This window comes from Apus apus, chromosome 3, assembly GCF_020740795.1.
Source record: "Apus apus isolate bApuApu2 chromosome 3, bApuApu2.pri.cur, whole genome shotgun sequence".
Taxonomy (NCBI): domain Eukaryota; kingdom Metazoa; phylum Chordata; class Aves; order Apodiformes; family Apodidae; genus Apus; species Apus apus.
The window spans coordinates 55228759-55244311 of NC_067284.1; the positions used below are offsets into that span (position 1 = coordinate 55228759).

The 15553-nt window shown below is 37.3% G+C and overlaps 1 protein-coding gene across 2 annotated transcripts in view; it reads right to left on the reverse strand.

The window, feature by feature from the left end:
• MRPS5 (mitochondrial ribosomal protein S5) overlaps positions 1–15553 on the reverse strand; it is a 56452-nt gene that overhangs the window by 27211 nt on the left and 13688 nt on the right. For both annotated transcript variants that reach the window (XM_051613342.1, XM_051613343.1), the window contains exons 3-5: positions 6061–6186; positions 5524–5757; positions 2493–2527 (exon numbers count right to left, since the gene is read on the reverse strand). In XM_051613342.1, coding sequence (XP_051469302.1) covers positions 2493–2527; positions 5524–5757; positions 6061–6186 — 395 coding nt within the window. The remainder of the gene's footprint in view (positions 1–2492; positions 2528–5523; positions 5758–6060; positions 6187–15553) is intronic.

Consider the following 15553-nt stretch of genomic DNA (forward strand, 5'->3'; position numbering starts at 1 on the left):
AAAAGGTGTCAACATTCACAATAAGCAAAGAGGCCTGATGTGCATCTATCTATCACAGAACACGTATTGACTCAGGTTAATAACTTGGCTCTCAGATCAGGGTTAAAAATGAGAGAAGTCTCTTTTCCAAAGCAGCAGCTAGACTAGTATAGTCATTCAGTGATAAAGCAGTTAAACATTAATGGCAAATGGAAAGTTCTGATTACAATCCTGAAAGGAACATCAATCTAAGAAGCAACTTCATCTGTAGGCGAGTAAGTAACGTAAGATTGTTCTACCGTGACAAGTCTATGCAATTGGTTGTAGCCAACACAGGTTCATGATGGAAAGTTCTGTTCAACTAAACTTTTTATTACAAGGTCCCCCATCAAATTGACCAAGGAAAGCCAACAGATTTTTTTTTTTTTTTTAATTTTATCAAAGCTTTTGATTCTCTCTCTCACAGTATCCTGCAAAAAATGTCCAGCACACATGTGCAGAAGAAGTTGAGAGAACCTATCTGAAGGGTTGGGCTCAAAGTTATAGCAAAGGGGGTTACATCAGGCTGGCAAGAGTCACCAGTGGGGTTCCCTAGGGCTCAATTTTAGGGCCAGGGATTTTCCATGTTTTTATAAATTATCTGGATGCAGGAGGCAAACGCACATCAAGTAAGTTTGCTGATGATCACTACAGCAAATATCAAGTCCTTGTAACACATCAGATTTTTAAAGAAATAAACAAATAAATTTGAGATTTCTACAAAACAAACTTCTGCACACAGACAGAGTTGGAAATGACTTGGCCACTGCTACCACAAGTCTCACTAAAACTACAAGTAGAAAAGAAGGGAATACGCAAGAATAGAGAAAAATTTACTGTTCTCACCCCCAGAATTACTCTTTCTGGATGCTGTGCATCACCTTATTCTGGACTGGAAGCAAATTAGTCACAAGAAATCAATTTATTTATGAAAACATTATTCCCCCCCAACAATGCTTATACTACCTCTATGGTTTCCACAGTAACTCATGTATTCAAAATGAAAAAAAACAACTAGTAGGATAAATGGAAGCCTAAATATCTTGCAATAGTGTGTGTGTGTGTGTGTGTAGCACTAATTGGTAACGGTCTGCTTTGGAATGAATTGCAAGTTGCCTTCTTCAGTAATGGCATTGAGAAGTAGCATGGGTCCCCATATCTGAACTACTAACACTTTACATTTAACCAGCAAAACATTATTACCAAAGACTTACCTAGTTTTCAAATAAAAATCCACCTTTATGTTACCTGAAATAGGTGTTCTCTTTGAGCACTTTTATAGTGGTGTTTCTGCTGAAATCTTAGGAATTTGGGTTGCTAAAGAACTCTTTTTTGGCAGCACTATAGACTGCAACCTTTAAATTGAAGTTCTGCTGTCAAGTCAGTAAATGGCTTGCCTTTAGTAGTCAGCTAATATCACTTCACACCAACCAAAGGTTTGCATGCAACCAGTTACACGCCGGAAAGTTACTGTATGCTTGAAAAAGGTAACAACATCATTAAATGTAAGGGATTAAGTGGTGTTACATCTCTGTAGCTTCACTTACCACTATAAAATTACCCTAAGGTGATTCACTGATTTCATTAACTAGGGCATGCAAAATCCATTTCAGAACATATGCTGGTCCTTAAAATATTCCACACTTCTATTAAGAAGCTCCAGTCAGCCAGAGAGTTCAAGGGTACAGACAATAATCATGTGATGTCCAACCAGGAGTGAATTCATGAGATAAGCAAGTGGTAATCAACCTTATTACTTGGAAATAAAGACAGCAGGATTTACAGCTTAAATTAGATCTTGTTTATTAAAAAACAGAGACAAAGAAAATACTAGAACACAGATATTTTTTGGCAGTTACTAGTTGACAGATATTTTTGAAGTGAGATGATGCAATATAATCTGCTTAGAAATGAGGGTGGAAACAAAACTTGCATTAATCCAGTCATAACCACCATCCTTATTCTGTCAATAAGCACAAAGTGGATACAAAACTATGAATGGGAAATTATCATAGGTTAGGACATCTAGGACAAGTATTTTATTACTTAAAAGACACACCAAATGGGATCTTCATCCCACTTGGCCCTGGTGTTGCTGTTCCCCCCCTTTAATGAATTATTTATTTTACAAACAGGATTATACAATTTCTTACTTGTAGTTTTGTCTAAAAAAATACCCCAAACACTTCAGTAGGTTCCCTATTATATGGCTGTATGTGAACTATTAAAGCTTTATTTGCAGGCTTTTCCCACTTCAGAGTTATTCAAAACCACTTTTGAATTAGATATTACTTGCTCAACAGAGAAGGCCCTAATGAAAAGAATTACAGATTATGTAATGCAGTTGAAACAGAATACCAAACTAATTCCTCTTGCTATAAGATTGACCTAGCAAAGACTGGTGAAATAACTGCAAACTCAATATAAAATAGTTATAATTATTTAAAGTCCTTGAAAAGATTTGTAATGCTTACCTCAATGACCCTTGTTTCAAAATCTTCATAAGTTTCTGTCAGGAGAAAAATAAGGTATTACATTTCCTTGTATGATTTACATACAGGAAGCAGAGCTTCCTGTAGGTGGTATAATTTAAGAAGAACACAATATTAATGTAACTATTATTTATAAATTAATCTCAGCAGTAAATAAAAAAGGTAAGAAAATTTTGAACTATACCTAAAATGAGCTTTATTAGTTGCTTCCTTATAAACAGATTTCAGTAATGTTGGTTGTTTTTTTGTTTGTTTGTTTGGTGGTTTGTTTTGGTTTGTGTGTTTTTTTTTAAATTCAAATCATTCATTCAATCTCATTTATAATAAGGTCTGTGAAAAAGGAGCATATGGCAGTTATTTATAAAGCATACTGTGGGTTTTTTTCATTTCTTCATTAAAATCCACATTTGTGAAGAAAACTAGCTTCAAAAATCCAGTTAAAATTATAACTTCAAAGAAAGCATAATACTGCCCTCATTATAATTACAACACAGCTCCTATTATAATTAAGAGATGACAATGGTTAAACAGATTCTTTGTGCTCTACTAGGGACCCCAATCTTCAACAGAAATCAAGATCTCATCTTTTTAAGTACCATACATGCAGGGAAGTAAGACGGAAGTAGTCTCCAAAGACTGTTCAATGTAAATAACCAGAGTAGCAAAAAGGGAGGAAGTATTTTTTTAAATGGTAAAGCAAGACATGCAAATTTAACTGCTTTATGTGAACATCACACAGAAAGAAAAGTTGATAGACACCCTCAGAAACTGTTGAATGTTTTGATCACAAGCTAAGCTATATATCCTTTCCAAATTAAATCTGAAACTTTATTTTGAAAATAACTGCAACTCATCACTTATATTGAAGCATTTTATTTTTATTTTATATTCTTCCTAATTCTTTCCTACAGCAGAGATGCTGTGGAAAATAACTATCCACAATGTATCTTGTAAACAGAATATTTTGGTTTTTCACTGGCTAGCAGTGTAAACTGTATTCTTCCCTAAATACTGCTCTAAAACTGTAAATGAACCCCAGATTTCATATACACAGAGCAAAAGCTGTAAATGGCTTAAAAAAAAGAAAAGGTAAATCACCAAATGGGTCACTTCCATCATGGCCAAAATTACTATCCAATATTGTTCAGAATATTCTGAAACTTGTTTTTGACAATCAACAGGGATTCAAAGAAACTGCAAGTATTCCTTGATATATATTTCCATTAAATTCCAGAAAGGAGGGGAGGTGGAGGGGCAAACCAAAACAATACATAGACACTTCAAACAATCAAGAATCACACAGCCAGACTTCATTTTTTGTTTGCTTTCAATTTCAAATTCTGCCTGAAAACAAATGTATTTGCCATCAAATACAGTTACAACTTCATTTATTTTGTCTAGTAGCAGTTAAGGATTTTGCATCATAAAATAAAGATTACTTCTGGGTCACATCTGTCACTGACCACAGAGCTCTGTTTTTCAGTTTTAAGATTCAGTGACAGGCTGCCAAGTCCATTGTCACATCACTGCCTTCTGTGGAATTTTTGCTTTCATGGAATAAAATCAAAAGGAGGGAAGTAAATACAGGAAATCTTTAATTTGTATACTGAGGTATTATGCTGATATTAAAATAGAATTAATTGCTCTTAAAACTGGAGACAACCAAAAAACACTCAAAAAAGACTGGCAGGCAAACTGCTGAAAATTACAAGGTAAACCTGAGGGAAACAACAGATCTCAGGCACTACAGCAACAGAAGCCACAATGCCAGCTATAGCAGCTGCAGGAAAGGAAAGCTTGGTAAGGGAACAAAGTAGTAGATAACAACAACAGCATAGATTTATAAACCAGAAAGCTACCAAAATGCCAGCATAATTTTAATCTGCAGACAAAAAGCCTTAGATCACACTGAAAAGACAATGATCTCACTACCTTATAGCTTGGTTCAAAGCTGGTCTGAATTTTTAATTATTGTCCAATAGAATGTAACCATATAATATTCACAGACAGAAAGATATTAACAAACAACCCATCAGGCAGACTGGGATACAAAGGTGACTGCAAGAAGATCAGACAATGTAATTGTGATTCCATGCATGTAATTTCCCATTTATGTTGACTTGGTGCAACATACGTTCCAAGATTCAAACTTTTACTAGAAGAAAATATTCCTGGAGAGAGCTCCGAAAACATGAACAAATTTAACTATTAGAATTACTAGACCCTGCAACAAGCCTGAAACAACAGTGCTAGAAAACATCAACTGTCTTCCTTAGCTCATCTTACCACAAAAGCTTACAGAAAGACAACAATAAACATACACACATTATTAAGTGCTTCATGAGAGAAACTTCAGTGAGTATGAGTAACAGCTCATTTTCATATTTAGTTAGATTAAAAGTATTAGGCTTCTAAATGTTAAACAAAGCTATTACAGATTTTCAAATGGTCTGAATAACAGCATTGTAAAAAAAGTTAAGTTCACCTCTCCATTTAACGTACCAGAACTCTAGCTTCATTATGATATTTAACTAGGCAGCAAATAACTAAATATCTTCTATTAGCTACATTCAAACAACATCATCTTTAACTGTCTTTCATTACATGAACTAAAAAAAAAAAAAAGCCTGATTTATCTCATAGGATCCTTTAAGAAACTATAAAAAACCCCATGGCTGTATTTTGTACTCAAGAAAATTAATGTTGAACACAGAAAAATATTTCCATATTTATGACTCCTGTAACACCCTACAACATAATCCACTACTCTGAAATACAGTAAAACATCATACAGTCTGTAATACTCTAATGGCTGTATTAAACTAAGCAGTGATTTAACAAATTTCACTTGTGTATACACAACCTGTTCTTTCACTTAGCTTCTTTGCTTCATGTATGGGCATATATGACAGAAATAAAAAGAAAATTGACCCTTAATTATAGGAAAAGTCTGGATCTCACATACTCCAAGCCCTTTATCAAAAAGACTAGAACAGATACCCAGTTTTCTTACCTCCATTAGGACCTGGGTCAGGAGGATCCAGAATGACACCTCCCCAACACTTTCCACTCCATCCTCCCTCTCTCTTAATTTTTATTTTTCTTCTCTTTTCCCAGGTATCTCTCTGCTGAACAATTTCAGACTGAATTCTCTCTCGTTCTTCTTTTTTTCGTTGAGTAACTGCCTGGACTTTCCCACTTTGTATGAGAGGAGCATTAAGACCAGGCCAGAGGAAACCAGAACGTCCTTCAAAATAACAGAGAAAAATTAGATTTGATGCCAACAGGACTGAAACCCTGCATATTGGAAAAATGCAATAAAATGGAAGGCTCTCACATATTTCAAGTGCATTTTATGATAGAAAATTTGTATTTAAAAACCAAGAATAACATTAAACAAGCAAATCAGGTTTTTTTTTTTAAAGATACAAATATCTCAAGTGGTTCTGATACCACAGAAATTAACAGCAATTTGCCAATTTATCAAATCAAGAAACTCTATGCACAAGAAGGACAAGACATATCTTGAGCCCCTCATTTGTGAATCTACCTTCACCGATCTCCTGGCCTCTATTGAGATTCTTTCTTAGCTTTTTCTTTCTTCGCTTTCCTCTTCCTTTCTTTACTCCCACACCAGTCTCTGCCAAAGCTCCTTTCCATAGCTCATCAGCTGTCACTGCAATGGAAAAGCTTTCATAAGTAACATACAAGTACAGTTTATATTGGAAGCTGAATGAGAAAAACCTAGAAATATTAACCCTTACTTGATCTTTGGTGGAATTTAAACTGTAGGATTATTGCCTTGCTAAGAAAGGCATTTCCTACTATATGATATGTATCTGTTACAGACGTGCCTCTACTCCTGATTATTGTAATCACATAGGCAAACAGCCAGGTGCATGGTTTTTAAAAAGATTTTCAAAATTGATTTAAAGGCAAACATTCATAACCAGTAAGGTATTAATTCCCAGGTGACCAAAAGAAAATTGTTATTAGTAACTCAAAGTAACAATACCTGTCAGTACCTATCCAAGCACAAATATCAATGACAGTCAACTAGACTTACTCCTACAAATATTCAAGGATTAGCCTGCTTTAAAAAGCCACAAAACACAAAAGTTTACCAAAACCATAAACCTGCTGCTGTTGCCATGTTCTGATAAAATACAAAGTCCCCCTTATTGCCTGTATAAATGTAAAGGAATGTAAGACACTTTAAACAGCCTCATAAGAGCTCTGGCTTTGGTCAGGGCTCCTCACTCACTGGCTTTGTACGGTACAACCCCTCTCTGAAGATATTTCACTCGACAAATGAGAGCAAGACTTAAGAAGTTTGTATTTAGTAGTTAACTTCAAACTACCCTTTGCCCAACTGATTGAAATACAGGGTATCCTCATAATTAGAAAAAAAAAAAAAAGGTACATTAAAATGAAACTGATGATCTGAAGACACCACAGACAGTATTTCATTCTGTCAGTCCACACAAGATGGCTATCACCACAAAATACACATAAATCATAATTGTTATATTTACAGATTAATGCAATTATATACTTTGCCAAGGAACACTGTTACTATGTAATTTTAGATCTCTTCTCTGATTAGAAATTGATTTTGTTTATTTAAAGTAATAGGAAAACTCAGTAAACACTTTTAACCAGGGGAATTAAAGTAACTATGTTCAATTCACTACAGTTTTTCAACAGCAGTTAATCCTTGTTAGATTTGTGCATGTGAGAGATCCTGTCTGCAGACTTGGCAAATGTGTTGGAACTGCTGCGCTGACAATGCGATGAGGGACAGGCACTACGCATGATTTCTAGAGGCACCTCTAAGCGTCCAGGTTTATTTTGTATTGCATAACTTTGTAGATAGTGTCAAGGTGGCTCTTCTGAAGGTATGATGCCCATCCTTTCCATAAAAAATGCTTTTCAGTTTTTCAATTTCCTTTTCAATTCCTTTACAATTTTTTCCTTACATAACTGTGATTCTCTTTTGAGAAGTACAATCCTGAATCAAGCAATCAATGCTAGTACACTGCAAAGCAAGCATACAAGGAAGGACACACAACACCACAAGTCCAAGAAGCTACAAAATAGTATTCTCTTAAGATGGGCAAGACCAGAATGGCCTAGAAAGTCATTAATACCCAAATACCCAAGTAACATATCATACGAATAGTACAATAAACCAAAGTATGTAATACAGACTTCATCTGAGCTACAGACAAATGGAAATTGTGTACTAGAGACAAGTAGAAATACCCATGGATTATCCCTAACAGCAATGTTTATCATACTTTTCATATGATGTGAGGCAAGAACTGTGCTTGCTCCTGGGTAGGCTTCAGTTCCTGAAAAAAAAGAATTTCTATCTGAAACTACCCTGTCTTTCCTAGACATTTAAGCAAATTCCAATATCAACAGGTTCATGGTTAAAAAAGCTCCACAAACAGTAAGTGTATCAAACTGATAGAAGTACTGTGTGCCAAATGAAGGAGGGGAAAAAATACATCTTTAGCTGCACAGAACTCAAACAGAAAAACTTCATTTGTGGCTCAACATGTTACTTTTGATGAAAGCCAAACCATGATCGGTACTAGAGTGCCTACTAATAATGATTATTATCCTAAGATAACACTGCACTAATGTTCACTATAGAAGAAGACTTGTGGTAAGTAGGTAATGCATGATGCAGCTTTTCATGTTTTAAAGTGGATGATAGGACTGTTGCGTGAGTTGGAAGGTTGATGATGAATCACGTTAAGCTTCTTAGCCTATTCAGAAAACACTGTAACTAGCAATTTCTTTTTTTTTTTTTTGTTTTGTTTTTCCTTATAATCCTGGCTGCCTGCTAGGCTGCATACACGGAATTACAATAAAGGTATTTGCATTTTTCTTGACAAGGTTATTTTTGAGCTGGAATAGTTCCCCAGTCTATTGCAGTTTGTGTGGTCTCATAAAGGGTCATAACAGATACAAAAGGAGGCTGCAGAGGGATGGCAACAAGCAACTGAGACTAGAACAGGGAGCTCTTGAGCTGCTCATACACTCAAAAAAACCCCAGCACTTTGAGCTGTATTCTATATATCTCTATGATAACACCACTTAATCCCAATATAGGAAAGTAGCAAAAGTCACAGAATAGGGAGATTGTTATTGTACCAAAGGAGATCAGGCAACGCCAACAGATCAGTGAGAAGAGGTCAGACTGAGACAAGCTTTGGCCTCAAGCACTGCAGAAATTCTGACAAAATTCAACCAGAGAAAAAAGTCACATTTGATACCTAAGTGCAGTTCATCCAGTCAGTCTATAATAATACCATCATGTGTTTGGAAAGCAGCTGAATTTAATATAACATATGAAAAGCCTGAAAGCAATAGAACTGGGAATTCTTTCTAAGATGGCAGATACTACACTGACTTTAAGACAAAATGACAAGAATGGAATATGGAAAGGATAGGCTGCAGTCAAGAGTATTGCAATGCTGGGGACATTGCTTAGAACAGACGACATGGCAATGTAGAAAATAAAAAACTGACCATAAGAAACGTCAATCTGACTTGGCAGCAAAGCACCAAGACGACTGGTGAGATCTATCGTATTGGAGGAAATAACCCCAAACAGAAATGAGGAACACTGTGCTGCTTTTCAGACTTGCATAAATGCTCTCAAATCACAGAATCTTGGAATTGTCATAGTTGGAAAAGAACTCTAAGATCACCCAGGGGAAGTAAAAAAAAAAACGCCCAAAGATCCCCAAACAAAACCAACACCACACACCCCACAAAATCAACACCACCACACAAGCCACAAAAAACCCACCATGCCCACCACAGCATGCCCTGAAGTGCTACATCTACACGTTTCTTGAACACCTCCAGGGATGGTGACTCCACCACCTCCCTGGGCAGCCTGTTTCAGTGCCTGACCACTCTCTCAGCAAAGAAATTTTTCCTAATATCCACTCTAAGCCTCCCTTGGCACAACTTGAGGCCATTTCCTCTGATACTATTGTTATTTAGTTGAGGGAAGAAGCTAATGCCCACTCACTACAACCTCCTTTCAGGTAGCTGTAGAGGACAATGATGTCCCCCCTCAACCTCCTCTTCTCCAAATGAAACAATCCCAATTCCCTCAGCCTCTCCTCAGAGGATTTGTCCTCCAGATCACAGAAGACAGTACAGAAGGTATGCAGTCTTATAGTGATTTGTGGCCTTACCTTTGTTTTGCCTGCATCCATTCCTCCAGAGCTAAAACAGACCCAGTCATAAAAGCCACCACACATTTCTAGCCTGTTACCGAAAAGTACATACCTAATTTGTGAAAAAAAACTTAAAGAAATCTGTCATTTTATTTTATGACCTAGAAAAAGATCCAGTACTGAATTTTGCTGAAAGCATGCTTTATGCAAGCTGATAGCTAACAACTGCTAATAGTAAGTTTGTATTACAACACTCCATTTTCCTTAATCAATATAAAAGATGCTTGTAATATTTTGAAAAGGATCTGGTTTTTATACTATCCTTGCATTTCAGGAACCAAACAGCCCCAGTACTTCAGAGGAAGACTACTATCACACAACTCCTCCGTAATTCACAAGTATTACTAAAAAGACTTGCTGTAAACCATAACAGCAAACAGCACCCTAGATCTTGATAAACTGAGATTAAAAGCAGATTTCTTTGCTTCCAGCAAGATGAGCTCCCAGCTTGCTTAGAATATAAACTACAAAGAAAGACAAATAGCAGTAAGTTGGAAAATGAGGAAAGAAAAAGGCGAAGAACCAAATTTGTAAAACAACTGAGTAGTCTCGCTTCTTCGACTTAGAAGCAATTTTTCCTTAAGTTTTTTGATGACAAATAGCCTTGTAGCAGCACAGCAGCAGAGACATAAAGACAGTAATAGCAATGACACAATGAAATGACTAATGAACATGTTGTAATAAACATGCTTCTTTCATTCAATGTACTGTTGCCTACTAATGCTATTACATCTATGCATCTATATTACCTTAAGGAACTTAGTAAGGTATTTTCAATCACTAACATTCTCTTCCAGGTTTCAGCTCAGAATACATACTTACATTAGCAGAGGAATTCTAAAAAGGTACAATATTTCCATCCCTTCTTTCTCTAGACACTAATGCTTTTGCCACCATCTCCAAAAAACCCCATAGGATTTGGAAAAAAAATACTTCACACACATGAAACATGAAAAAGCATCTGCTAAGGGAACGTGCTGCTTATGTATTCTATTAAAAATTGCATGATAAATTACACAGTCTAGACTCAGCTGCTTAATTACCACAAGGAGACAATTTTCTCAGAGGCAGGTCAAAGGCTTAAGAATCAGCTCTTTTAGGAACCAAGCCTCACAAACCTCACTACACTCAAACGCAGAGGGCATTTTCTTGACCTTTCCTGACAAACCCATGCTTACCCTTCTACAGAAACCCGAATGAATTCCTGTTAGATCATTTATATGGGTTCAAAAGCAGCCAAGCAGATTCCTAGAAGAAAAAGCTACCTACAGCTACAAATTCTAAACATTCCACGTCACAAACCACTGAAGATTGAGAGGTTTTCCTAAGGAAGCATCATTACATGCTCACCCAATTCTTACTTTTCTTCCCATAGCATCAGCTGCTGTTGGAGACAGGGTGCTCAGTTAGATGGACATTTGGTCTGATGAGGCAAGGTTTTTCTCATGTTCTAGAAATTATTTTTTTAACTTGCTCCCCTAAGACACTACTGTAAGGTATTGTTTTCGTATTCAGGATCTGGTTTTTTTTCTGGAAGATATCGCTGAAAAAATAGTACTGACTTCGTAAGTCCTCAGAAAACACATGTTTCTATCCCCTGATCACAACTGGGAGCACTGAGGACTGATTAAGTATAGGTCAAGAATTAAATAGGTATGAAAAGCAAATGATGGGCCTACCTTCTCTCAGAGCTGGTGCCTAGGCACAGCTGAAATAGGATGAAAATAGGGAAAGCAACGTCACTTCTTCATACAGCTTTGCTTCTTAGAGGTTCCAGTTGTAGAACAGGACATAGTTGTCACCTTGGACTTCTGGCAGGCAAACTTTGACCTGTTTCAGAGACTGGTTGACATCACTTAGACACATACAAGTCTATGGGGCCAGATAGAATATGCCCAAGGGTAATGAGAGAGCTGGCAGAAGCACTCATGAAGCCACTTCCCATCATTTACCAGCAGCCCTGGCTAACTGGTGAGATCCCAGTAGAGTGGAGATTGGCAAATGTGACCCCCATCTACAAGAAGGAATGAAAGGAGGATCCAGGGAACTACAAGCCTGTCAGTCTGACCTTAGCACGCGGGAAGGTTATAGAAAAGATCATTCTGAGTGCCATTATGCAGTACATGCAGGCAACCAGGCCCAGTGAGCAGGGGTTCATGAAAGGCAGGTCCTGCTTGACAAATCTAATCTTCTATGACAAGGTGACCCATTTAGTGGATGAGGGAAAGGCTGAGGATGTAATTTACCTGGATCTTAGTAAAACCTCCAACACTGTTTCTCACTGCATTCTCCTGAAGACTGGATAAATTTCGCATAGACAGGTGTACACTTTGCTGGGTAAAAAAACTGTCTAGATGGCTAGGCCCAAAGAGTTGTGGTGAGTGGAGATAAACCCAGTTGGTGGCCAGTCATGAGTGGTCTTCCCCAGGGCTCAGTGTTGGGGCCACTCCTGTTTAATGTCCTTATCAATGATCTGGATGAGGGGATCAAGTGCGCCCTCAGTAAGTTTGCAGATGACACCAAGCTGAGAGGGAGTGTTGATCTGCCTGAGGAGAGGAAGGCTCTGCAGAGGGACCTGGACAGGCTGGATTGATGGGCCAAGGCCAATTCTATGAGGTTCAACAAGGCCAAGTGTCAGATCCTGCACTTGGGTCACAACAACCCCATATAACACTACAGGCTTGGGGAAGAGTGGCTGGAAAGCTGCTCAGAGGAAAAGGACCTAGGGGTGTTTATTGACAGCTGGATGAATATGATCCAGCAGTGTGCCCAGGTGGCCAAGAAGGCCAAAAGCATCCTGACCTGTATCAGAAATAGTGTGGCCAGCAGGACTATGGCAGTGTATTCAGTTTAGGGCCCCTCGCTACAAGAAGGACACTTAGGTGCTGGAGTGTGTTTAAAGAAGGGCAACAAAGCTGGTGAAGGGTCTGAAGAACAAGGATTATGAGGAGTGTCTGAGAGAACTGGGGTTGTTTACCCTGGAGAAAAGGAGGCTGAAGAGAGACCTTTTGCTCTCTGCAACTACATGAAAGGAGGTTGCAGCAAGGAGAGGGTTGGTCTCTTCGCCCAAGGAACAAGCAATACAACAAGAGGAAATGGGCTCAAGTTGTACCAGGGGGAGGTATTAGAAGAAATTTCTATACCAAAAGGGTAGTTAAACACTGGAATAGGCTGCCCAGGGATGTGGTTGAATCACCATCCCTGGAGGTGTTTAAAAGATGCATAGATGTGGTGCTTAGGGACATGATTTTAGTACTGGACTTGGCAGACTTAGGTTATGTTTAGACTTTATGATCTTAAAAGAAAAATTCTGTGAGTCTGCTTAAAGATACTTACGGAATCTATGTAATTCCTCTAATAGGTTGGGACCTCTCTACAATTCAAAAAGCAAATATTGCGCAGATGAGATTAAAAATAGATTTATCTATAAGAGAAAAATGGAAAAATGACACACTGATACTGGATGGATTACTTGTAACATGCAAGATTCTAAAGTTTCAACAAAATCTGTGTGTTCATCCCAAATGAGAACTGCCCTTGCTACCTCCTTTACCTCTGAACTGTAACTGTCTGCCATCATGTGACATCAGAGCTCTTGACTCCCTGTCTAATCCCAGTCTACTAGCAGAAAAACATGGATCCATAAGAAATGACATGCTGCATTACTCTCAAGTTTCCTGAGTGACCATGCCCAAAACACTGTTTTCTACAGCTGCAAAATGGACCCCTGATTCTTGAAATTGAAGTGTATGAAATGGGTATCTGATACTGTGTTCTGCTTAAACATAATGAGGAGACAAAAAACTCTCCCCAAAAGTGATGCCTTAAACAAGGGGACTGCTTGAGCAAAAGACATGTTCTTCTTTGCAACCCTGCCTCAACTCTCTTCAGATGTCATCATCTGAGGATATTACTTGTTAGCTCTACAAGGCCTTTATTCAGTCCTGGGAGGTAGTGAAGAATATAAAGCATTGAGCCTAGAGAGCCCACTTCTGAGTCACTCAAAACTGATTTTGACAGCAGGTGGTATCTAATTGTGGAACTGCAAGAATATAGACACTGAAAATGTCTGAGGAAGACAAGGGCTACCGGAAGACCACAAAGAAGAACCTGAGGCCATATAGGAGATTAGTACCATGGGACAGATATAGGGTGATTTTTTATGAACTACACAAACAAAAAATTAGAACTGAACATTCATTAAATGCTTCCACTGAAAACTTCAGCTAGTTGCTTTTTCTTGCTGCTACCTGGATTTCCACAATAGTGAAACAGGAAAAAATTCATCTACTAACAAACTTTCTGGCTTCTCTTTGTTTTAGGACACTACAACATAACCTCTGGAGCTAGAAAATATTCTGAATAATGCATTCATACTGCTACATAGACGCAGTGAATAACTCCACTTAACTACAAACCTTTAGCACACTTTCACAGTGCACTTGGGATTACAATTTCACATTTTTTAAAACTGGCAAATTAGCACAATGTCAGCAGAAAGCTGCAGACACAGGAATTTGAGGTTAATCACTATTCAAATCCTGAATAAATCCAGCTACATTAACAGACTAACAACTGGGTAGCTTAAACAAAGAACTGAAATTATCCTGACAAACATCTGAGAAATTGTAGTTTTTTCTTCATAACATCTTGTTAAAAAACCAGGACCTTAATTTAGCAAAAAAATTCTGGTGTAAATGCTACTATCCTTTGAAAGTTGATTTCATTATTAAAGCTTTCGTTTGGAGTTTTGTTTTTGTTTGGTTGAGTTATTTAAAATATTAAATAATACAAAGCTGGCTTCAGTGTCACCAGTTGGATACGGAGAACAGAGATCTGAGTGAGGCTTGCAAACTAACTACCACTGGTCTGGTTTATTTCCTCAAACTGAAATGAAAAAGAGAGGCCAATTGCCTTCACAAAAGTTACACTGCACAGCAACAAATCAAAACCCTAAATAGGCCCTGATTAAGTACAATTTAATATTAAATACCCTTTTTGTGACTAAAAACGATTAACCAACTACTCTTCAACACACATGCACACAGAAGCACCTCCTTTGTAAAAAGAAAAAAAAAAAGCAGTTGTATATTTAGCTCTTAATGCTGAAAACACCAATATTCATCATATGTTACTACTGACAATGACAAATGGTAACTTAGTAATTGTTTATCTGGATTGTTCATACTTGAAGAAAAATTATTTTAAAATAAAATATTTGTTTCATTCTGATCCTCAAATTCAGCGCAGTAGAAAAAAAATAACAATTTAATCCAAGGAAAACTCACACAGGACTAAAAAAATGTAATATACAAGGTAATTAAGGAGCAGGCTTTCAGGAACCAACGTTTACAAGAAGGAACACAAACACAGAGATTACTAACGAGTACAAATGTTTCCAGTAAGCAAAGCCTCTAGAGACAAAACGTGTTACTCCGAGCATGATTTTATATTGTTAGTCTAAAAGATTCTCCCTTGATTGTTACAATCTCCTTCTATAACCTCCGAAAAATCTTCACATTCCTTAGTCTGGATTCTAATTTAAGAACAAGTGTCATCTAGCAACAGTGAAATTAAGTTCTTTTCAATTGTTCCCAAGGGCAGTGAACGGAATTAATATAGTAAATAGGAAAGCAAAATATTTATGTAGTCCAGTATCAAATAAACTTTCTTTATTCCCACGTACACTCTGGCAGGGATGTTGAGAAAGTTATGCTTGATGGTTTGGATGACTGGGGTCAAAGACAACTCCTATGGCTGGGAGACAGCCAAATGCTT